At 43.0% G+C, this 18,318-nt stretch overlaps 1 protein-coding gene across 1 annotated transcript; it reads left to right on the top strand.

Moving 5' to 3' along the window:
* Window positions 1–5,314: 5,314 nt before the first annotated feature.
* On the top strand, window positions 5,315–14,555 carry LOC105892009 (gonadotropin-releasing hormone II receptor-like). The gene is made up of 4 exons (XM_012818225.3): window positions 5,315–5,963; window positions 9,677–10,243; window positions 12,503–12,713; window positions 12,944–14,555. Exons 2-4 carry the CDS (start codon window positions 9,683–9,685, stop codon window positions 13,348–13,350), a joined length of 1,179 nt encoding a protein of 392 aa, XP_012673679.1. The 5' UTR covers window positions 5,315–5,963; window positions 9,677–9,682; the 3' UTR covers window positions 13,351–14,555.
* Window positions 14,556–18,318: the final 3,763 nt, after the last annotated feature.

Raw genomic sequence — 18,318 nt, 5'->3', positions numbered from 1 at the left:
ACAAACACGCACACACATACAGGTATGTTAACAATATGTAACACTGGATCATCACGGTGTGTTGTTTCAACTGCATGGACCTAAGAATCTAGCTTGGTGTTGCCAGACTAAAGTTTCCTAAAAGTGTTTGGTTTCTCTTGGTTTTATATATCTCCATATCATGAGTTAAATGAATTATTCTTGTTGATAATGCCAAAAAGTACTATGAACTTATGAAAATCAGCCGAGTAGGCAGAGAATAATGTTGGTTAAAGGTTGAGGAATTTATGTCTGGCCTGTGCCCATTTTCAATGCCACCAGTCCAAAATCCAATTCAATCTTCAGAGCACAGTGAAGCAAAGTTAAAATTCATGGCAAGACATCCAGCTACAGAAAAGCTGTTTTCAATAAAATATGAAAACAGACACAGACATTGGTGTCTAAACAAAATGACTGAGAGGATAGTGTTGCATCAGTGGACCACCGAGAACCTAAAAAAAAAAAAAAAAAAACAATAAAGGGTAAGGATAACTTCCCCATCTGGTGGTCATGTTGTTGTTGCATCTATACATTACTGCAACCTTACAAAGCTTCCAGAATTTTTACATTTTGATACATAAGAGGGAAAAAAATATAAATCTTTAAATATAAAATTTGTGATGTTTTTTTTTTTTGTGCCAGTAACTGCAGAGCAAAGTTTTCTGTAGGTTCGGTACTGGGGACAGAGGGATAATTGTTTAAGCTGAATGTCCCTCAGCCCACAGCTTAATCACTGCCAACAAATATTTACTGAGCACAAGATTGCCAGTAGTGCAGACCACATTTTCACAGCTCTACATAAACAAGCTAAACGCCACATTAGACGACATGTGTGTAGAGGCAGACCAATTAATGTTCCTGAAAGATTGTTAATATTCACTACTAAAGGAGGAAAGCCAAATATTTTGAGCCTCAAAATACAACCTGAATAATGGTATCAGTGTTACACCACTGAATCAGAACCGTGATATTCTGACACACAAGGCAGAAGTTATGTAAACACGCAAAGTGCATATTAGATGAGCTTACGAATGTTATGCAATGTCTGTGGGGACTGCAACAGTGAGAGGAGCTGGTAAGGCAGCAGGACAAAGAACATGACTACTGCTGCAATGAGGACTTAAAGAGGACATGCTGTTCTGAATGAGGGTTGGTTCTGGTCACAGAAAGCAGAAATGATGACAAGCATCTATCTCTTGGTGCCACCCATTACCAAACCCAGCGCGGTTATGATGACATTTCAGTCTTATTCAGTCAAAACTGAGGAAATATTCATGAAGTGTTCATTTTGGATTCATAATTGTGGTTAAGTTGTGTTTTGTGCAAAATGCCAAACACAATGATAAGAAATGAAAATGTAAAACAAGATTACTTTAAGATGTCAGGATGTCTACATGAAGTTACTTTAGCCACAAGCCTATTATGTTGATTCACATGTTATTAGGCCACTACATTTATAATGAAATAACGTAATTATAATACTCAGCATATCTTTTTGCTGAAAATATATGACAGCTGTGCTACAAGGAAGTGGTCAGGGTTCTGTCCATAAATTATTTTGAATGCAATGCATTCATCTGTGCCCCAGGGGGCAGCATGGCACCACCTAAAGACGTTTTCACACCAGTAGGATTCAATATTGCTGAGGATTATCAACCATTTTACCCATTTGCAAAGATTTGTTGTTCTCAGCAGCTGTTCGTTTATGCTGTTGCATAAACACATGGGCACTAAACAATGTGGGCAATGCCTAGACTGTAACAGACTTCTATAAAAAATGTAACCCTCTGGCAAAGGGAGAGCAGTCATCCTGCCTGGCCTTAAACCCAGGTCTATGGGGGTACCACATCTGCACCCTGACCATGACAACAAAGAGCCAGGCTCATTGGTATGGCATTCAGAGCACATACTCAACCGTAGTTACGTCACTCCGCGACAGACACATTTGGAATGAATTGATTGCAGAGATCATTCAAACTGTTTATCTACTGGACATGAAAACATTGTGTACCATATCCAAATCATTGAGGCTGATCAAACATTCAGGATGAATTTTAATATGCTGTTAAGGAAGCCCAACCACATCTGTGAAACCTCTTCTCTCATCTAAACAATATGTTATAATGGCATAGTCATAGCCATACGACCTCCTATGAATTGCAGATTAATAAAATAGGATTTCCAGTAAGCTTTTCAGTTCATTTCATGGGCCTCTTCTTGTCTTCATATACACACACAGCCTTTCATAACATATTCACACTCACAGTTCTCCCTGTCAATCAGGAAGATGCCATAACTAAGCATACAATTTGCATAACTGCGTGTCCACCCAGGGAATGGCCTGAATTTCTAATCACGCCACGGGATTGTCATCTTTTAATCATTTAATGGCTTGACTTTGGGGGTTACGTGAAAAATGAAAAGCTGGTGAATGGGGTGTATCTGAGAGACTTGAATGTAATGAGGGAAATTAAATCAAAGACCATGGTGTGCGAATCCCCATCAGGACGTGTAATTTATGTAAATGATTAAACCTCATATTTTTTTACATTTTATAATAGAGTTTTGAGTTGTCATATTCATACTTCAGCCAAGGTGTCCTTTTGGACGAGGAGCTCAACACACGCAGGAAGATGCTGCTGAAACAACCAGAACAGAAGCAGATTACAGTAAATTACAGTTTACAGTATGTCTTTAAATATTTCTTGAATTGATACATGTTAGTCCTCAGATTTGGTTTTAAAGGTGCAGTACGCTGTTCTAATCCAATACATTTTTGTGACATTCAGCTAATTGCTTCTCACCCTCTAGCTGTGAGTTATGTGTGTGCACTCAAAAAACGTGGTGTTTGTACACAGTCCTGTAAATAAATCAAATTTAAAAAAGGCCTTGGTCTGAGCAACGCCCTATTTCACCTCATTAACATGTTGCTTTAGGAACAACCTTTTGTCAGATTTGCGGACTGCACAACAGTGGATTTAGACACTCATAACAGTACCTCGGGTGGCTCTTGAAGTCCTCTGTTCTCACTAATAGCCGGATGGAATTGAGGCCAGGCAATTTAACCATTCGTGGCATGAATATTTGATATAATAATAATACAAATAATCCATTTATTTAAAAGTGGTTTTCATGACACCAAAAGTATATGTATAAAGATATGTATAAAGCATAAAGTTATCCTTTAGCATTCCCATTCCTGGGCTCCTCTGTATGTTTTTGCTCAAACTGTGGGGACTTCAATCAGCAGTCAGCTGAACGGAAGAGGGAGGACAGAGAAGATGACTGGTGTGAATGAAAGAGTCTGGTTCTGATGCCCAGGGCTGCAGTAAGCAAGATTCACTGTTGCATTCTTTCATATCTCACATGACTCATTAGTCAGTGTCCCACTGCACTCCTTAAAAGTATATGTGGTGAGTTATTCTTATTCTTCAGCCTCTTTGCCGCTGCCTCATTAAACACAACCATTTTCATACAGCATGCTAAACCATGTCCAGGCAATGCTGCTGTAGTGTCCTGCCCAAGAGAATGGAAGCTCTGGCTAAAAGAGGGTCATAAGCCGAATCTAAGGTGAGTCTCATAGCCTGGCTGTATATCCTGATTTAATGAGGCTAATTAGCGTTTAAGGGGAAAGTGGCTTGGCATGATTACTCTTTATGTGTGCCTGGTGAGGCAGATGAGCCGGGTTTAGGAGAGAAGAGAAGATTAGTGTTTAAAACTGATTCTTAGTGCACTTGAAGCTCTGTATGATAACCATTTATAACAAACCATACTTATGGACAGGGTTGGGGAGTAACTAGTTACATGAATCAGAGTTCCTTAATTAAATTACAAAATAAATATAATTGTAATCCGTTCCAGTTACTGAGAAATATATCTAATTAAATTACAATTACTAATCAAAATGTTGGTGATTACAAAGAGTTTACATCCATCTGGCTCCATTCAGCATTAAAATTGTGAGCTTTGTTTTTGATTGGTTCTCTTGTCTGAATTTGCACTACCTCTCTTCTTCTAATCAAACAGTAATAGAAAGTAATCAAATTAAGTAACATTACGTTTGGTTTTGATTCCATTTGATTGTGTTTTTAGAAAAGGCAAATACAGCAAAAAATGACGTAATGCAGTGTTTACTGTGTGATGGTCAATTGTAAAGTGACTACAACAGGCTAACATAAGGATGACGCAATCTCATGCAATCGGTTGCAGCTCTAATGCAATCACTGTGTTCAGAGGATAAAAATGTAAATGTATTCAAGGGTGGTCTTAAACATTTGTCCATGACTGTAGAGGCTGCTCAGTGCAGACAAGCAGAGATAACTGGCCTTTTGCATCACCTCATCAACAGTACTACATCCTGGTTTCTTAAATGTGAAGTCAGTGTTGCATTGTGTAGCGAAGGAAGAGCGTGGTCACCTCACCCGGACTCGAACCCGGGTCTAGAGCCAGGCTCGATGGCATGGCACATACTCATCTGTAGTGACGACCACATCGTCACACTGCCCTCACCTTCGGGAAGCGCACCCTTGCGCTTCACGCACACAGGCATTCCTCGCGCATCCACCAACTGTACTTCTCCCATCCAGAGCGCCCCACACACAAGTGCTTCACCCATCTATGGGGTCCCTCACACAGGGGTCAACTTACCTTGGGGACCCTCACACAGTTTTACAGGCACGCCTCCGATGACCTCACAGTGAGCCATCCCACATCTGACACCATTTGTAACGAAGGGAGAGCGTGGTCACCCCACCCGGACTTGAACGAATATATGGCTTCACAAACAGTCATTTTAGGATTGCTTAATAATTATAATATCTTGACACTGAAAGTTATTGCTGGAGAAGTGTATTAAAGCTACAATAGAATGATACACAATAAATTACCTGGTGTTACAGAGGCACTATACAGAATTTACTTTTATTATCTAATATCTCAGGAAAATCAGGTGCACCCATAACGATATTTTGCATCGCAATGCAGTTAGATTCCAGCTTGCCGAAGCTTGAACTGCCTTTTGTAAAGAAAGCTTTCAGCCACAGGGTGATATGAAAAAGATATTCTCACTTTTCAGCTACTTTAAAGTAATGGTAGTTTATCCTAAATAATGTCCAACCCAAAACACAAAAGTAAAAGAATGCTTTGCTATTTAATCCAGAGGCAAAGTGACTCATTTATAATGCTTCTAATCCAACCCTGAAATTAATGCAACAGGGTCGATGTCCTTGCTACTCACAAGAGGTCTCTCTCTCTCTCTCTCTGTCTCCCCCCCCCTCCTATCTATCTATCAATCTATCTATCTATCTATCTATCTATCTATATCTCTTTCAGGTGTTCCAAACACACGCCGCATGCTTCTCCTGCTTTCCCTTTTCTTGGCGCAGTTCACTGCGCGTTGGAGGGAACGTGACGTTACTGATAGCAGGTGCTGTAGATTTAGCATGGCAGAACAACGTGGATATCTTTTCAGAAACCGGTTCTCCGGGAAGATTCAGCACTTTTCTATGGGACAGCTCCTCTGCCACCCGCTCTATGCATTTGAAACACTTTTCCAGTGTCCAGGAGAATTTCACTTTGAAGTAACGTGCGCTCAAGAACGTGCAAAACCTCTTTGAAAACCACGCTTTTACCGGGAATGTACTTGAAGTCAGTGCCAGGCAAGCGGTGACCACCGACTGCGGCACATTGTGGAGTTTTCCATTGGACCTTTCTCCCTTTCAAAGAGTGACAGATGTAGTTTGGTGTGGAATATGACACAGATGAAAACGTTGCCGAAGGATAACTCAACAATTTATAGACGCTTTTGGTCAGTGTATACCTGCATGCACCAATACCTTTGATCAAACTTGTCGATGGTGGAACCAAAGTGTGGCCATGGACGAGGGATAATGGTGCAAAACACTGATAGGCTTTAGTATATGTTTGTACTTTGACGAATACTTCAGGTAAGGGCTCTTCAATAGCTCCCCGGTCTGTAATACTAGCTGTCGTTATTTGATTTTTCCTTTAAGGCAGTTTTCTTTATTTTATTGGCAGCAAGAGCATTCTTTCAGAGTAAAGTTGTACACGGGAAATCTTTGCGGTCTCTTGAGGGTATTGTCTCTATTAAATTAATTGTTTACCTGTCATAATGTTATATTTGTCTCGTGTTTCATACAGTTTCGCTCCATCGTTGCTTGTTCTCGGTGTGTGCCTATCGACTTATATTTGACACCAGCCATGTGTTGTAAACCATAATGTTAGCCACCGGTAATCACTGATTTACCTATTAGCATCTGAATTACAGCAGCAAAATAACACTGCGAGCAGGGCGCCAGGTACTTTACAGGGCTTCTATAGTGATGAGATGTCACCACTGGCCTTGAAAACACTTAAGCTGATGATCCATGGAATGCTGCATATTTCTGTCCAACAGAAGAAAGATGGAAGCTACCTTAACCTCGCCTCTTTGCTACCATAATTTTTTTAGTACCCCTGACTAACTGCCAATTTATCGGTCTAAGCCTATATTCTGTTTAAGAATGCGATGGTGGTTAGCCACTGTTAACAAGCACTTTTTTAGTTTCTCTTTCAATTATCTTCATAGCAACGAGACATAGCCTAAATGTGGGATTGAAATTTCTGTGCCACTAAATAAGGTCTCTGTGGGCCAGTTGGTGCTTTAATCATACCACTGCCAACACTTAGGCCAAACCTGGACCAGAGCTGGTTGGCCTGGCATCGGACCGATTCACTGCAGATCTGGGCCAGATCCGGCCCACAGTGGGCTGTCGTTGGGGTAGATGTGCTCAGCGTGAGGTACGCTCTGGGATGTGCTTAGTATTAGTCACTGGGAGTGACTGGGGCTGAACAGAAGGCAGAGCAGCATGGTCTTGGAACCTTGCCATCACCATGTTCAAGGTGCCTTGCATGCTCACATATAGTCCTAGCTTATTACAGTAGAATCATTAGAAATGGCGAAATGTTGCAGTAAGTGCTCAGTGCACTCAAATTATGGCATGGTTCACGAGTTCATAAGTCATAAGCAGTGACCCCTGGCCACCAGTAGATGTGCACACACCCCACTGACTGTGTTTCAATAACCCCTCATGATTTACAATTTTTTGATTTGACAACCATGGTCAGGTCATTAAGTGTAACATTCTTTTGCGCCTGCCATGCTGTAAAGCACGCGTGCGCGTGCTTGTGTGTGTGTGTGTGTGTGTGTGTGTGTGTGTGTGTGTGTGTGTGTGAGTGTGAGTGTGTGTTGAGGGTTCTGAAATGCACTAATACCAACTAATTACATTGGCGGTTGCTGACAGCCTCTCATTCACACTGGAACACTGCATAGCACACTGAGAAAGTTAAGCCAATTTCTCCTGAGAGTGAAAGCATACCAATTTCACAACATTAATGCCAGCAAACAGCAGAACACAGTTTATGCTCTGACTGACTGTTTTAGTCTGCATTACTGAGCATCACAGGAATAGATCCCTACATCACTTAAATCTTTGTTTTTCCGTGTTGTTCTTGTGTATTGACTGGTTACCTAGGTTATTAATATGCTTTAAAAGGGACCTATGCTTTTCAGTTTTTTCCCCTTTCCTTTAGTGTGTTATATGACTTGTTGTGCATGTAAACGGTCTGTAGTTACAAAGCCCAAAGTACACACCACAGAGACTAACTCTCTCCCACAGAAACCACTTTTTTTAGCTGCCTGAAATACCTAGTTTGGGGGGGGGGGGGGGGGGGCTTGAAGACATAGGAACTTCAACAGAGCATTTCAGACAGAGGGTGAACAGAGATGTAACACATGGGAAAAGTAATGTATTTTTGGAACAGCATGTAAATCTATTTTAGTAGCCCCCAAAAAGTAAAATTATGAATATTGAAAATGGGCATAATAGGTCTTTTTAAAGTAACACTATGCAACAGTTTGCATGTAAATCTATTTTAGTAGCCCCCAAAAAGTAAAATTATGAATATTGAAAATGTGCATTATAGGTCTTTTTAAAGTAACACTATGCAACAATTTGACACTTTTTGAGGTATGGTTTTATAGGCAACTAGTTTTGGTACCATCCTCAACATATGGTCATGTGAAGGACAGACACACACCTGTGTCTTTTCCCACTAGCCATTCAGGATATGCCCTATGTAGTTCTGTATACCGGGCTGGAATACCCTGCAAAAATGGAAGAAAAGCTTTCACAGCATGACATTTCCAGCTATACTGCCAAAAGACACCAGTTAGTGTGTTGGCAAGCTTCTTTCAGTGTCAACTGGGCTGTTGGTGGTGTTTGCAAGGTTTTTGCATGCCTTTTAAGTAGTTAACTTGCTAGTTTTGGAACAGAACTCCTTATTGCTGCTTTAACAGTGACCGTGTTAAGTAAAAGCAATTCAGTCTCAGTAGTCCATTTTTGTGGAACACACAGGTGTTTTATATCCCCACAGATGATTACAGACCACAGAAGATTACAGACAACAGAAGATTACCCCTTTCCTCTGAATTGCTGATACACTACGCTTGTCTCAGATCCAAGAGCCTCCCCCCCTGTATTCAGATTGTACCGGTGGATGCAGTGAGTTGTTCATCACGGTCCCAGGAGAACTGTATCTCAGACCTGCATTCAATTTGTTTCATCTCAACACTGATTTTTCCCCTGGTTTCTCTCTCTCTCTCTCTCTCTCTCTCTCTCTCTCTCTCTCTCTCTCTCACACACACACACACACACATTGATCCAGTGATTTCATCTCCACAAGGGTCATCTCACCCTTCAAACACAATACACCCCAGGAATGATTTCTCCTCAATGGGGACATTTGCTGGAAGATAGTTTGAGTCGCAGCCGATATTCCCTACAGATGCCGGTAGTGTTTCATAGGGTTAAAGTGCCACGTTTTGATAGGCTGATTGCTTTCTTAAGTATTGCTCAAGGACGTGTCCAGCATAGTTATGAGTGGATTGGGATATTCAGTTTGAATAATGAAAAACCTTGGACTCTAAGCTTCTGTATGTGTCTGTCGGTCCAGAGTGGATGACATGATGAATGCCCTGGTCTCATTCTGTTCCTCTTCCTCAGTGAGGCACAAAGCTGATTCTGTCCATTCACATATTGGATCTAAACGGCTGCAGCTGAATTGACAGAACAGTCAATTTGTTCCAAGGTCTTCATGAAGTTCCTTGAAAGTTTCAAAAACAGAAAAAAACATGGCTGTAGGAGGGAATCAATCTAGTACCAAGGCTTTGTGCTGATGAAAAACTGTGGAAAACACCATAACACAGGGTCGTATATTGTTTCAAAGTGCCACTGTGTTGGCTGCTATCGACCACAGTGTTATAGTGGACTCCACAAACCTGCCTTGCTATCATTATTTATCTTTGTTCTGAACTGAGATGTCAAAGTCTCAGTATTTATGCTTACAATGCTTGTGTGGAAAGTTGTGTGCTTTTTTCATAGATACAGTATATTAGAAGTGCATTTTGTTGCTGTCTCTTGCTCCAAAACATCACAGAAATACTGCCTAGTTCACAAATGAAAAGCATTAGAATACTCCCCAGAACCATAGCAGTGATAAAGCGTGACTAGATGATACGCTCTGAGGACTGAAAGCGTGAAGCGTGAAGTTTTCTCACTCACAGATCACATCAAATGATAAAAAGTTTCCTCTCTTGCAGAGCACAATGTCGGCGAATTGGTCCATCTTGCTGCCCACAGTCTCATACGACAACACCTCCATCCCTGTCTCCGGCTCCTCCTCCTTCTCTCCCAACTACTCCTCTCCATCCCTCCTTCCCCCTCTGCATGACTGGGAGGCCCCCACCTTCACCGTGGCGGCCCGCTTCCGCGTGGCGGCCACGGCGGTGCTCTTCGTCTTCGCCGCCATCAGCAACCTGGCCGTGCTGCTCAGCGTGACCAAGGGCCGCGGCCGGCGGCTGGCCTCGCACCTGCGGCCGCTCATCGCCAGCCTGGCCTCAGCCGACCTGGTCATGACCTTCGTGGTGATGCCATTGGACGCCATCTGGAACGTGACGGTGCAGTGGTACGCCGGCGACATCATGTGCAAGCTACTCTGCTTCCTAAAGCTCTTTGCTATGCACTCGGCCGCCTTCATCCTGGTGGTGGTCAGCCTGGACCGCCACCACGCCATCCTGCACCCACTGGACTCCCTGGACGCAGGCAAACGCAACAAGAGGATGCTGTTCGTCGCCTGGAGTCTGAGCGTGCTACTGGCCTCCCCACAGGTGCGTCATGGGACATGTAGTGTTAAAACAGACAAATGTAAGTGCAGAACTGGCGGGACAAAAGGTCCCATCAGTCATTTCTTCAACCAGTTCCATCACTGTAATGACAGATACTAAGACTACGTCTGTGTGAGATTGTGTGCGCTTTGTGTGTGAGTGACCCACAGAGGCGGAAATGAAAGCTCTCAAATGGGTAGCTTTAATCTCAATACCTAGGACTATGTGGAAAAGGAGACAGGACATTGACCACAATATTGATGTTGCTTGCTATAGCTGTCCATATCCTAATTCCCTGGATCTCCCCACCACATGTCAGGAGTGTTGCTGATCCTGTTACTTATCTTGGGTCAGTGTCCTCTCTCCACACTTAAGTCTAGAATAACAATGGGGATGCGTGCTTTCCTGGAACAGTAGAGTTGAAAAAGAAACGGGATGCTCCATTGATCTCAGCCATTAGTTAGTTAGTCTCTCTGAGCCCGGGGGATTTTGGCTCGGAGCTTTTATCCGCATGGCTTCCTCCCTGAGAGACATCCCGGGGTCTTGGCAACCAAGATGGAACTCTCCGCTTCCCTCAATTCCCCTAATGCACGGAGTTGTTTGTGCCCATGACCTTGATGTTCATACATCATTAAGGAGAACACACAGAGAAGTTTCCCATAGAGGGAGAGAGAGAGAGAGAGATAGATAGATAAAGAAAGAGATTGGTGGCCAGCTTGACAAAATGGAGCTTGCTCGTAGAAGGTGGGTGGTGATTTGTAGCAATTGATCCCCAGCCTTTCCTCAGTGGTAAAGGTGTCAGAGATCAATATTTTGTTTTATACCAATCTCATGAAAGGTTTGACATGAGCGGAAAGGTTTGACACTTTTTTTTGTAACGCTTGAGATGAATGCCGATGGACCTAGACGAGGTGAACTTAACTGAATTGTATAGAAGCCTCTAGAAGCCTCTGGCACACTGAAACTTTTCAGGCTTTAGTTTTTCTGCGAGGACTTAAGAGAGGAGTGAGCCTGGTTGGGTGGCAGCTCAGAGAGGTTGCTGTGACAGAGGTCAGTAGAGATCCAAGCCATGGATGATCTCATTAAATGTGAAGAGCAAAAGAGTATCACGACCCCTCACACTTCACACAGATATAAATAACCCAGCAGAGTGACTCTGACGAGGCTGGAGAAGAAGGTAATGTGTGAGGGAAAGTAAGCTGCTCTTCTGTATATTTCAAGTCAGTCCCTTCGCAGGCGTTTCTGATGTCAAATGGAAGGAATAGGATGGAAATCACCAAGCAAGTTCTGTTCCATATGCATCCATATACTGTAAATCAACAACAAGATGTCAATCTATATCTGTTACCGAATTTTGATATCACTTATTTATTCTGTCTGACACATGATGGTGGAAAGTCTTGTATAAATATTCTCCGATAGCATCACATTCCATGAGAGGGGTGGCATGACTTGATTTATGAAAAGAGATTGTCGACACTGAACAAGTAATTTCCTGAACCATGACACCTCTCCACAGGATGGTGCAGTAATACGGTGCCCATACAGACATGGCTTAACAGAAGGATGCTTAGAATGCATTTCTTGGTAGTTGTATTTCCATCCCAGCCTTGAGATCTTGAGCAGGCTGCATAAATGTGTGGATGTCTCGCCTTGTAGATCAGAGGAGCAGGGTGTAGGCTGGCTCTCCAACAGATGGTTATCATTGACACGGCACCTCTGGATAGTGAACCTTGTCACAGATGCAAGGGAAGGAATATAAGCAATGTTACTACAGCTGTTACCAAATTTGATGTCTGTGGCATGAACATTCCAAAGAGAGGCAGATTAAAAAGATATAGAAGGCTTTAAAACTGTATCTGAAAAAAAAAACATCTCTATACTTTTATGAAAAACATAGTCAGAACAAAACAGGTGACATTGTTTTATGGAAGACATATATAGTAAATGAGCATATTTGAAAGTGCTGCTGCTTGGATAGGTATTGGATTTGTCCATATAACTGGCTATTACAATATTGCAGAAATGTGTTTACTAAGCATAACATAATAATTTTACAGTGTATTTGCTCCATTTCATCCAAAACATTCAAAAACTAAAAAAGAATATGTATTTAAAACAAATATGTCCAGGGAAAAATTTACAATCAAGTTTACATGTACAAGTTTACATGTACATATATAATTGTGTATTATTATGTCTGTATTATAACGCTTAATTAAAAAACTGAGGCCCTTCTGCCTGTGCCGACTACTTTTACAGTTGTTCATCTTCCGGGCGGTGAAGGCGGAGGGGGTGGACTTTGTCCAGTGTGTGACCCACGGAAGCTTCCAGCACCGCTGGCAGGAGACCGCCTACAATATGTTCCACTTCGTCACCCTCTATGTCTTCCCCCTGCTCGTCATGAGCTTCTGCTACACACGCATCCTCATCGAGATCAACCGGCAGATGCACAGAACCAAGACCACCAAAGGTACCGTGAACCTTCACGAGAGCAGTGATCGATGTGCCAGATACTTGCCATGAGAGTGTTCATCCATCACAAAGCACCAAAACAAAATCAATGAGTCTTATGAACGGAATCGATGAAGTTGATTACTTTACTGCAAACCTACAGACCTGAAAACCAAAGCATTGGGTGTGTATTGATTGTAAGGGGGAAGAATTGAGGTGCAGTGGGTCATTTTTTTTGTCTCCCTGCAGGAGGAGAGCCTTGCCTGAGACGCAGCGGGACCGACATGATCCCCAAAGCGCGAATGAAGACCTTGAAGATGACGATAAAGATTGTAGCCACCTTTGTGGTGTGCTGGACCCCCTACTACCTGCTGGGGATCTGGTACTGGTTCCAGCCACAGATGCTCCAGGTCACCCCGGAGTATGTGCACCACGCCCTCTTTGTCTTCGGCAACCTCAACACCTGCTGCGACCCAATCATCTACGGGTTCTACACCCCGTCGTTCCGCGCAGACCTGGCGCGCTGTTGGCGCAGGCGCCCCCAGAACACCTCACCCAAATCTTTGGACCACCTCTCGGGTCGCAGGGGCGGGGCCAGCGGGGATGCAGAGTCAGACCTCGCCAGTGGTGACCAGCCAAGTGGAAACATGGCCTAAAAATGGGAACAAAACGTCCTGTTTGGACGCCGGAAGTTCGGCTACAGGACGTGACTAAAGATATGGAGACATATGACCAGTGTTGGACCAGTGTGGGACATTCTACACCATGAAATGCCTTTTAGCGTATCCTGTCTTTGGGTGTACTGTCCTACTTGAGTAGGCCTGCAACCTATTCATGTTATTTCTCATGCTGTGACAGTATGGACAATTCCGTTGCACTTCATGTGTATTTTGCTTCTGACTTGGAGCAGTAAAGAAGTCTCTCATACCACAGGGCCTTCAAGATCACCTTACCTCAGTACTATAGTGAATGAATAATCACTGATGGTCGTAAAGTTGCTTGGGTTCCAATTCCTACCTTTCATGCTGTCCCAGTGGTGACTTGGAAATGAGTGAACCTGAAATGCCAACATCAAACATCAGTCTCCAGTTGCCCATTTTTCAGATTCCAGTCGTTAAGGAAATTGAAAGTAGATGGCACACAGAGCTCTGGGCTGGTTTCCATGTTACTAAAAATCTCCGAAGGAAAACGAAATGAATACCCTATTTGACACTCCTCAGAGAATCTTCCACAGTCTAGACGCATGAGACAACAATCTGTAGGATAGCACCATAGAGGTTGGGCCAATCACAATTTGTTGTTTGTTACCTTTTAGGATGTAACTTATTATAGTGTAGACCATCTCATAATAGACATGTTTATCTGTAAAACAATGACAAGTAAGTATCTCTCGTCATCGAGTGTTCATGTTTTAAAGTGGTATTTAAAGCATTCAGGTACTTACTTGCCAACTGAGCATATGCAGTCTGATATCAGCTCTTGGTATACAGGCCGGTGAAATCATTTCGAAGTACTTGATGTTGAACTTGTTCTGACCCAGTGGTTTGTGCAGTGTGTCCAGCTAAATGTGTTCAACTGTGTAAAAATGATATGCATGGCTTTGGCCGAAACCGTGTTTTTAACCTATGGTGTGAAATGTGTGAAATTGCAGTCTTTAGTGGCTTTGGGTCATATCTGTGGGTATCTCTGAATGTAACTGCCATGTTGTAGTAATATATATGACAGAACAACTACAAATGTGTTGGTTATTGTGTCATTTATTCTATCCAAAAAAGGAATTGGAGTTTGATGGCACACTATACAGACATCATTGTTGCTAAAACATCATAGATTTCAATAAAAAAAAGCGAGAAACAAATTAGCTTAAAGCAGAGAGTGCTGGGGGCATTCTTCAGACGTTATTATCTTCAGTGGAGTAGGTGTTTGCGCTGGATCTGTGGGCTTTGAGTGGAAGATGTTGTTAGACTAAAGGAATCCTGGGAAAGTCATTTGCAATGACGGGGGCAGGAGTGCAGGCATTAATAATGAAGCCAGCAGAGATGGTTGCCCCTTAGAGTGCTGGGATAGAGAAAGAAGAAAATGACAAAAGCAAAAGACAGAGAAAGAGAGATACAGAGACAGAGATAAAGGAGAGACAGAGAGAGACAGAGTGGGAGGGAGAGAGATGGAGTGAGAAGGAGGGGAAAAAAAGAAGAGGCTATGCTTTTCCAAGAGAATTCCATCCTTCTTTTGCTGCTCTGATGCGCATCACCAAGTCTATAGGGAAATAAATCTCAGCCAAATCTCACCGAAAATAGATTTGTGTGTGTGTGTGTGTGTGTGTGTGTGTTTGTGTGTGTGTGTGTGTGCATGTTTGTTTCTCGGCGAGGCAATCCTATACAAATCACTGTCAGGGTGATTGGTCCTTGTGTGGGGAACAGGATGTGGATGGGTGAGACAGCGTGCATTGTCGCATCCCAGCTGAACTGTGACAGCGCTCTGGCAGAGGCCTGCATGAGAATCCTTATCTCAAAGGACCCTCACGTCACTGTCACAATGCCACAGAACACACACACACTCACATACACAGGTACTCACTCACACACACACAAACACATACACAGGTGCTCTCTCACAGATACACACAGCCACACAGATGCTCACAGAAACACACACACACATACACACACACAGCCACACACAACCATACACATGCACACATACACAGAAGTACCCACAGACAGACACACAGGTCAAGTGCCTTGGGTCATGAAATGATTGTTATATATTGACTGCATTCATTTATCCCCTCCACCAAGCTCAGACTGATTATTTGGAACTGTGTTAATTTGGTTTGTTGATTATGTTTGATTGTGTGTGTTGTGGGCTAAATGTGGACCATTTGCTATGCAAGGACTTGTGTTTGCTTCTCGTTTTTATGAACTGTACAAGCGCATGATCAGTGATGCCTGTCTAATTACCAATTACGCCACAATTGGCTTGATGGGCTTGAGTGGGGCGTTCGGTTGGCATAGGTCTCTTCCCTCTATAAAGATGGCAGTCCGAGCTGTCGATGGGGGATGTAAAGCGGAAGTCGGACGGGGAGCTGGGATCTGCACGACTGACCCGGAGGATTGTAGCTCAATGCCCGCTAAGTATTCCCGAAAGGGATGTGAGTGTTCTTGATCTTGCGTGTCGATACCTGTGTGTTGTGCAGCTCAAAGTATTAACATACTGTGTCCTGATAGCTTCTATGTTGCAGTTGGGGTGAAGACTGAGGAAGGCCACTGGATGCTGCTTCAGACGCGACATTGACATGACAAACTACTGAGGAGTGAAACGCTCTATTCAATATCCAACTATTCAACCGTCTCCACTGCCAGTCAAAGGGAGGTTCTTTCTTTCATCTTACTGCTCATTGAGTTGCCATGGGACCCTGCCACTTAATGACTATTCTGAGTGGCTGTTTGTGTGTGTTGTGTTCCTTTGTCGTCAAATTGCCTCACAATGTCACAGAACACACACACACTCACATACACAGGTACTCACTCACACTCACTCAGATTTTGGTACTGGTCAGTGGGGACAGACCGACCCGTACAGATTTATTTATTTCTTACTACAGGCGTATTGGTGTGTACCTTTGCTGTGGAATCAGTCCTTGTGGGGGCTTGGATTTATGATTGCATACTGTTTAATTCCTGGGGGAATACGTGTTCTTTTCTGCAACATTCATATTCATGGGGGGGGCTCTCATATCAGACACGGTTGGATGTTAGTGGGTGGTATGCCTGCCTAGTGGGTGTCTTTAAACAATGTCTCTCTGCCTGCAGTCCTGTGTTCCTTGGGTAAATAAAGATTGATATAACCATCTCTGAATGGGGGTGGGGGGGCTGGATTGGTTGCTTGGCGCGACACACACAAACAAACACATCCATCTCCTCCACCCACCTCTCACAGTGTGACTGACGCTGGTGAACGTCAGTGCCTTTGTTTGGGCATTAGTGTCCATCATGAAGAGAGTATTACAATGGGATGGTCCTCACCGGGAGATCAGACAGTGGTCTGGGCGTTATCAGCCATTCAAACTCTGAAAGCGCATTGAAAGCGCATTGAAAGCGCATTAAAAGCAAGAGACTATCAAGATACTGTAGTGGACACTGATGTCTGTATTCAATATTCATATTCAAAGGACTAAAGAATGGCCCTTCAAAAGACACGGTTACCGTAGTGTTCATTCATTTTACTTAATCTACTAGTGTGAAACACGTGCATGTGAATTTACATATACACCGCATTCCACATTATTAGGCAAATTGTATTTAAGGGTCATAAACATTCATTTTTTGGTTTTTCAATTAAACTCATGGATGGTATTGTGTCTCAGGGCTATTTGGATGATTGAAATCAATCCCAGACACCTGTGATAATTAGTTTGCCAGGTGAGCCCAATCAAAGGAAAACTACTTAAGAAGGATGTTCCACATTATTAAGCAAGCTACATGTTTCAGGCAAAATGGGGAAGAAAAAGGATCTCTCTGCTGCTGAAAAGCGGCAAATAGTGCAATACCTTTGTCAAGGTATCACAACATTGGATATTTCCAAAAGAATTGCGCGTGATCATCGGACGGTGAAGAAATTTGTCACCGATTCACAGCACAAGCGGGTTCGTTCAGACAAAGGCAAAATAAGGAAGATTTCTGCCAAACAAATGCGTAGGGTTAAGAGAGCAGCCACTAAAATGCCATTGAATAGCAGCAAACAGGTGTTTGAAGCGGCTGGTGCCTCTGGAGTCTCGCGAACTTGAAGATGTAGGATGCTCAAGAGGTTGGCAAGTGTCCTTAAACCTGTTATTCGGCCACCCCTAAACCAAGCTCACAAGCAAAAAAGGTTGCAGTGGGCTCAGGACTACATGAAGACTAACTTTCAAACTGTTTTGTTTACGGATGAGTGCCGTGCAACCCTTGATGGTCCTGATGGATGGAGTAGTGGATGGTTGGTGAATGGCCACCATGTCCCAACAAGGCTGAGACGTCAACAAGGAGGTGGCGGAGTCATGTTTTGGGCCGGAATCATGGGGAGAGAGCTGGTAGGCCCCTTCAGGGTCCCTGACGGTGTGAAAATGACCTCGGCAAAGTATGCATGCTGCAAAGAATACCTCTGGCGCATTGGCTGCTATGGGCATAAAAGGAGAGAAACTGTGTGGCCCCCATCTTCCCCTGACCTTAACCCTATTGAGAACATTTGGAGCATCATCAAGCAAAAGATCTATGTGGGTGGAAGGCAGTTCACATCCAAGCAGGTGCTCTGGGAGGCTATCATGGCATCCTCGAAGACATTAAAGCAGAAACTATCAAAGAACTCACAAGTTCAATGGATGCAAGAATTGTGAAGTTGATATCAAAGAAGGGGTCCTATGTTAACATGTAACTTGACCTGTTAAGATGTTTTTGATTCAAACTTTTTTTGATTTCAGTAAATATGACCTCCTAATGCTGCAAATTCAACAAATGACAATTTTTTGTTCTTTACAACCTATAAAATATCTTGAAACTCTGAAATTCTGCATAATAATTTGGAACACTGCATTTTGAGTTTTTTATTTTTGAAAAAAATACTGTTATCATTAGGAGGTTTGTTCAATA

The sequence above is a fragment of the Clupea harengus genome, chromosome 19, assembly GCF_900700415.2.
Source record: "Clupea harengus chromosome 19, Ch_v2.0.2, whole genome shotgun sequence".
NCBI lineage: Eukaryota > Metazoa > Chordata > Actinopteri > Clupeiformes > Clupeidae > Clupea > Clupea harengus.
Note: the sequence above shows the minus strand (reverse complement) of the source record. Positions and strands in the feature narration are given on the sequence as shown.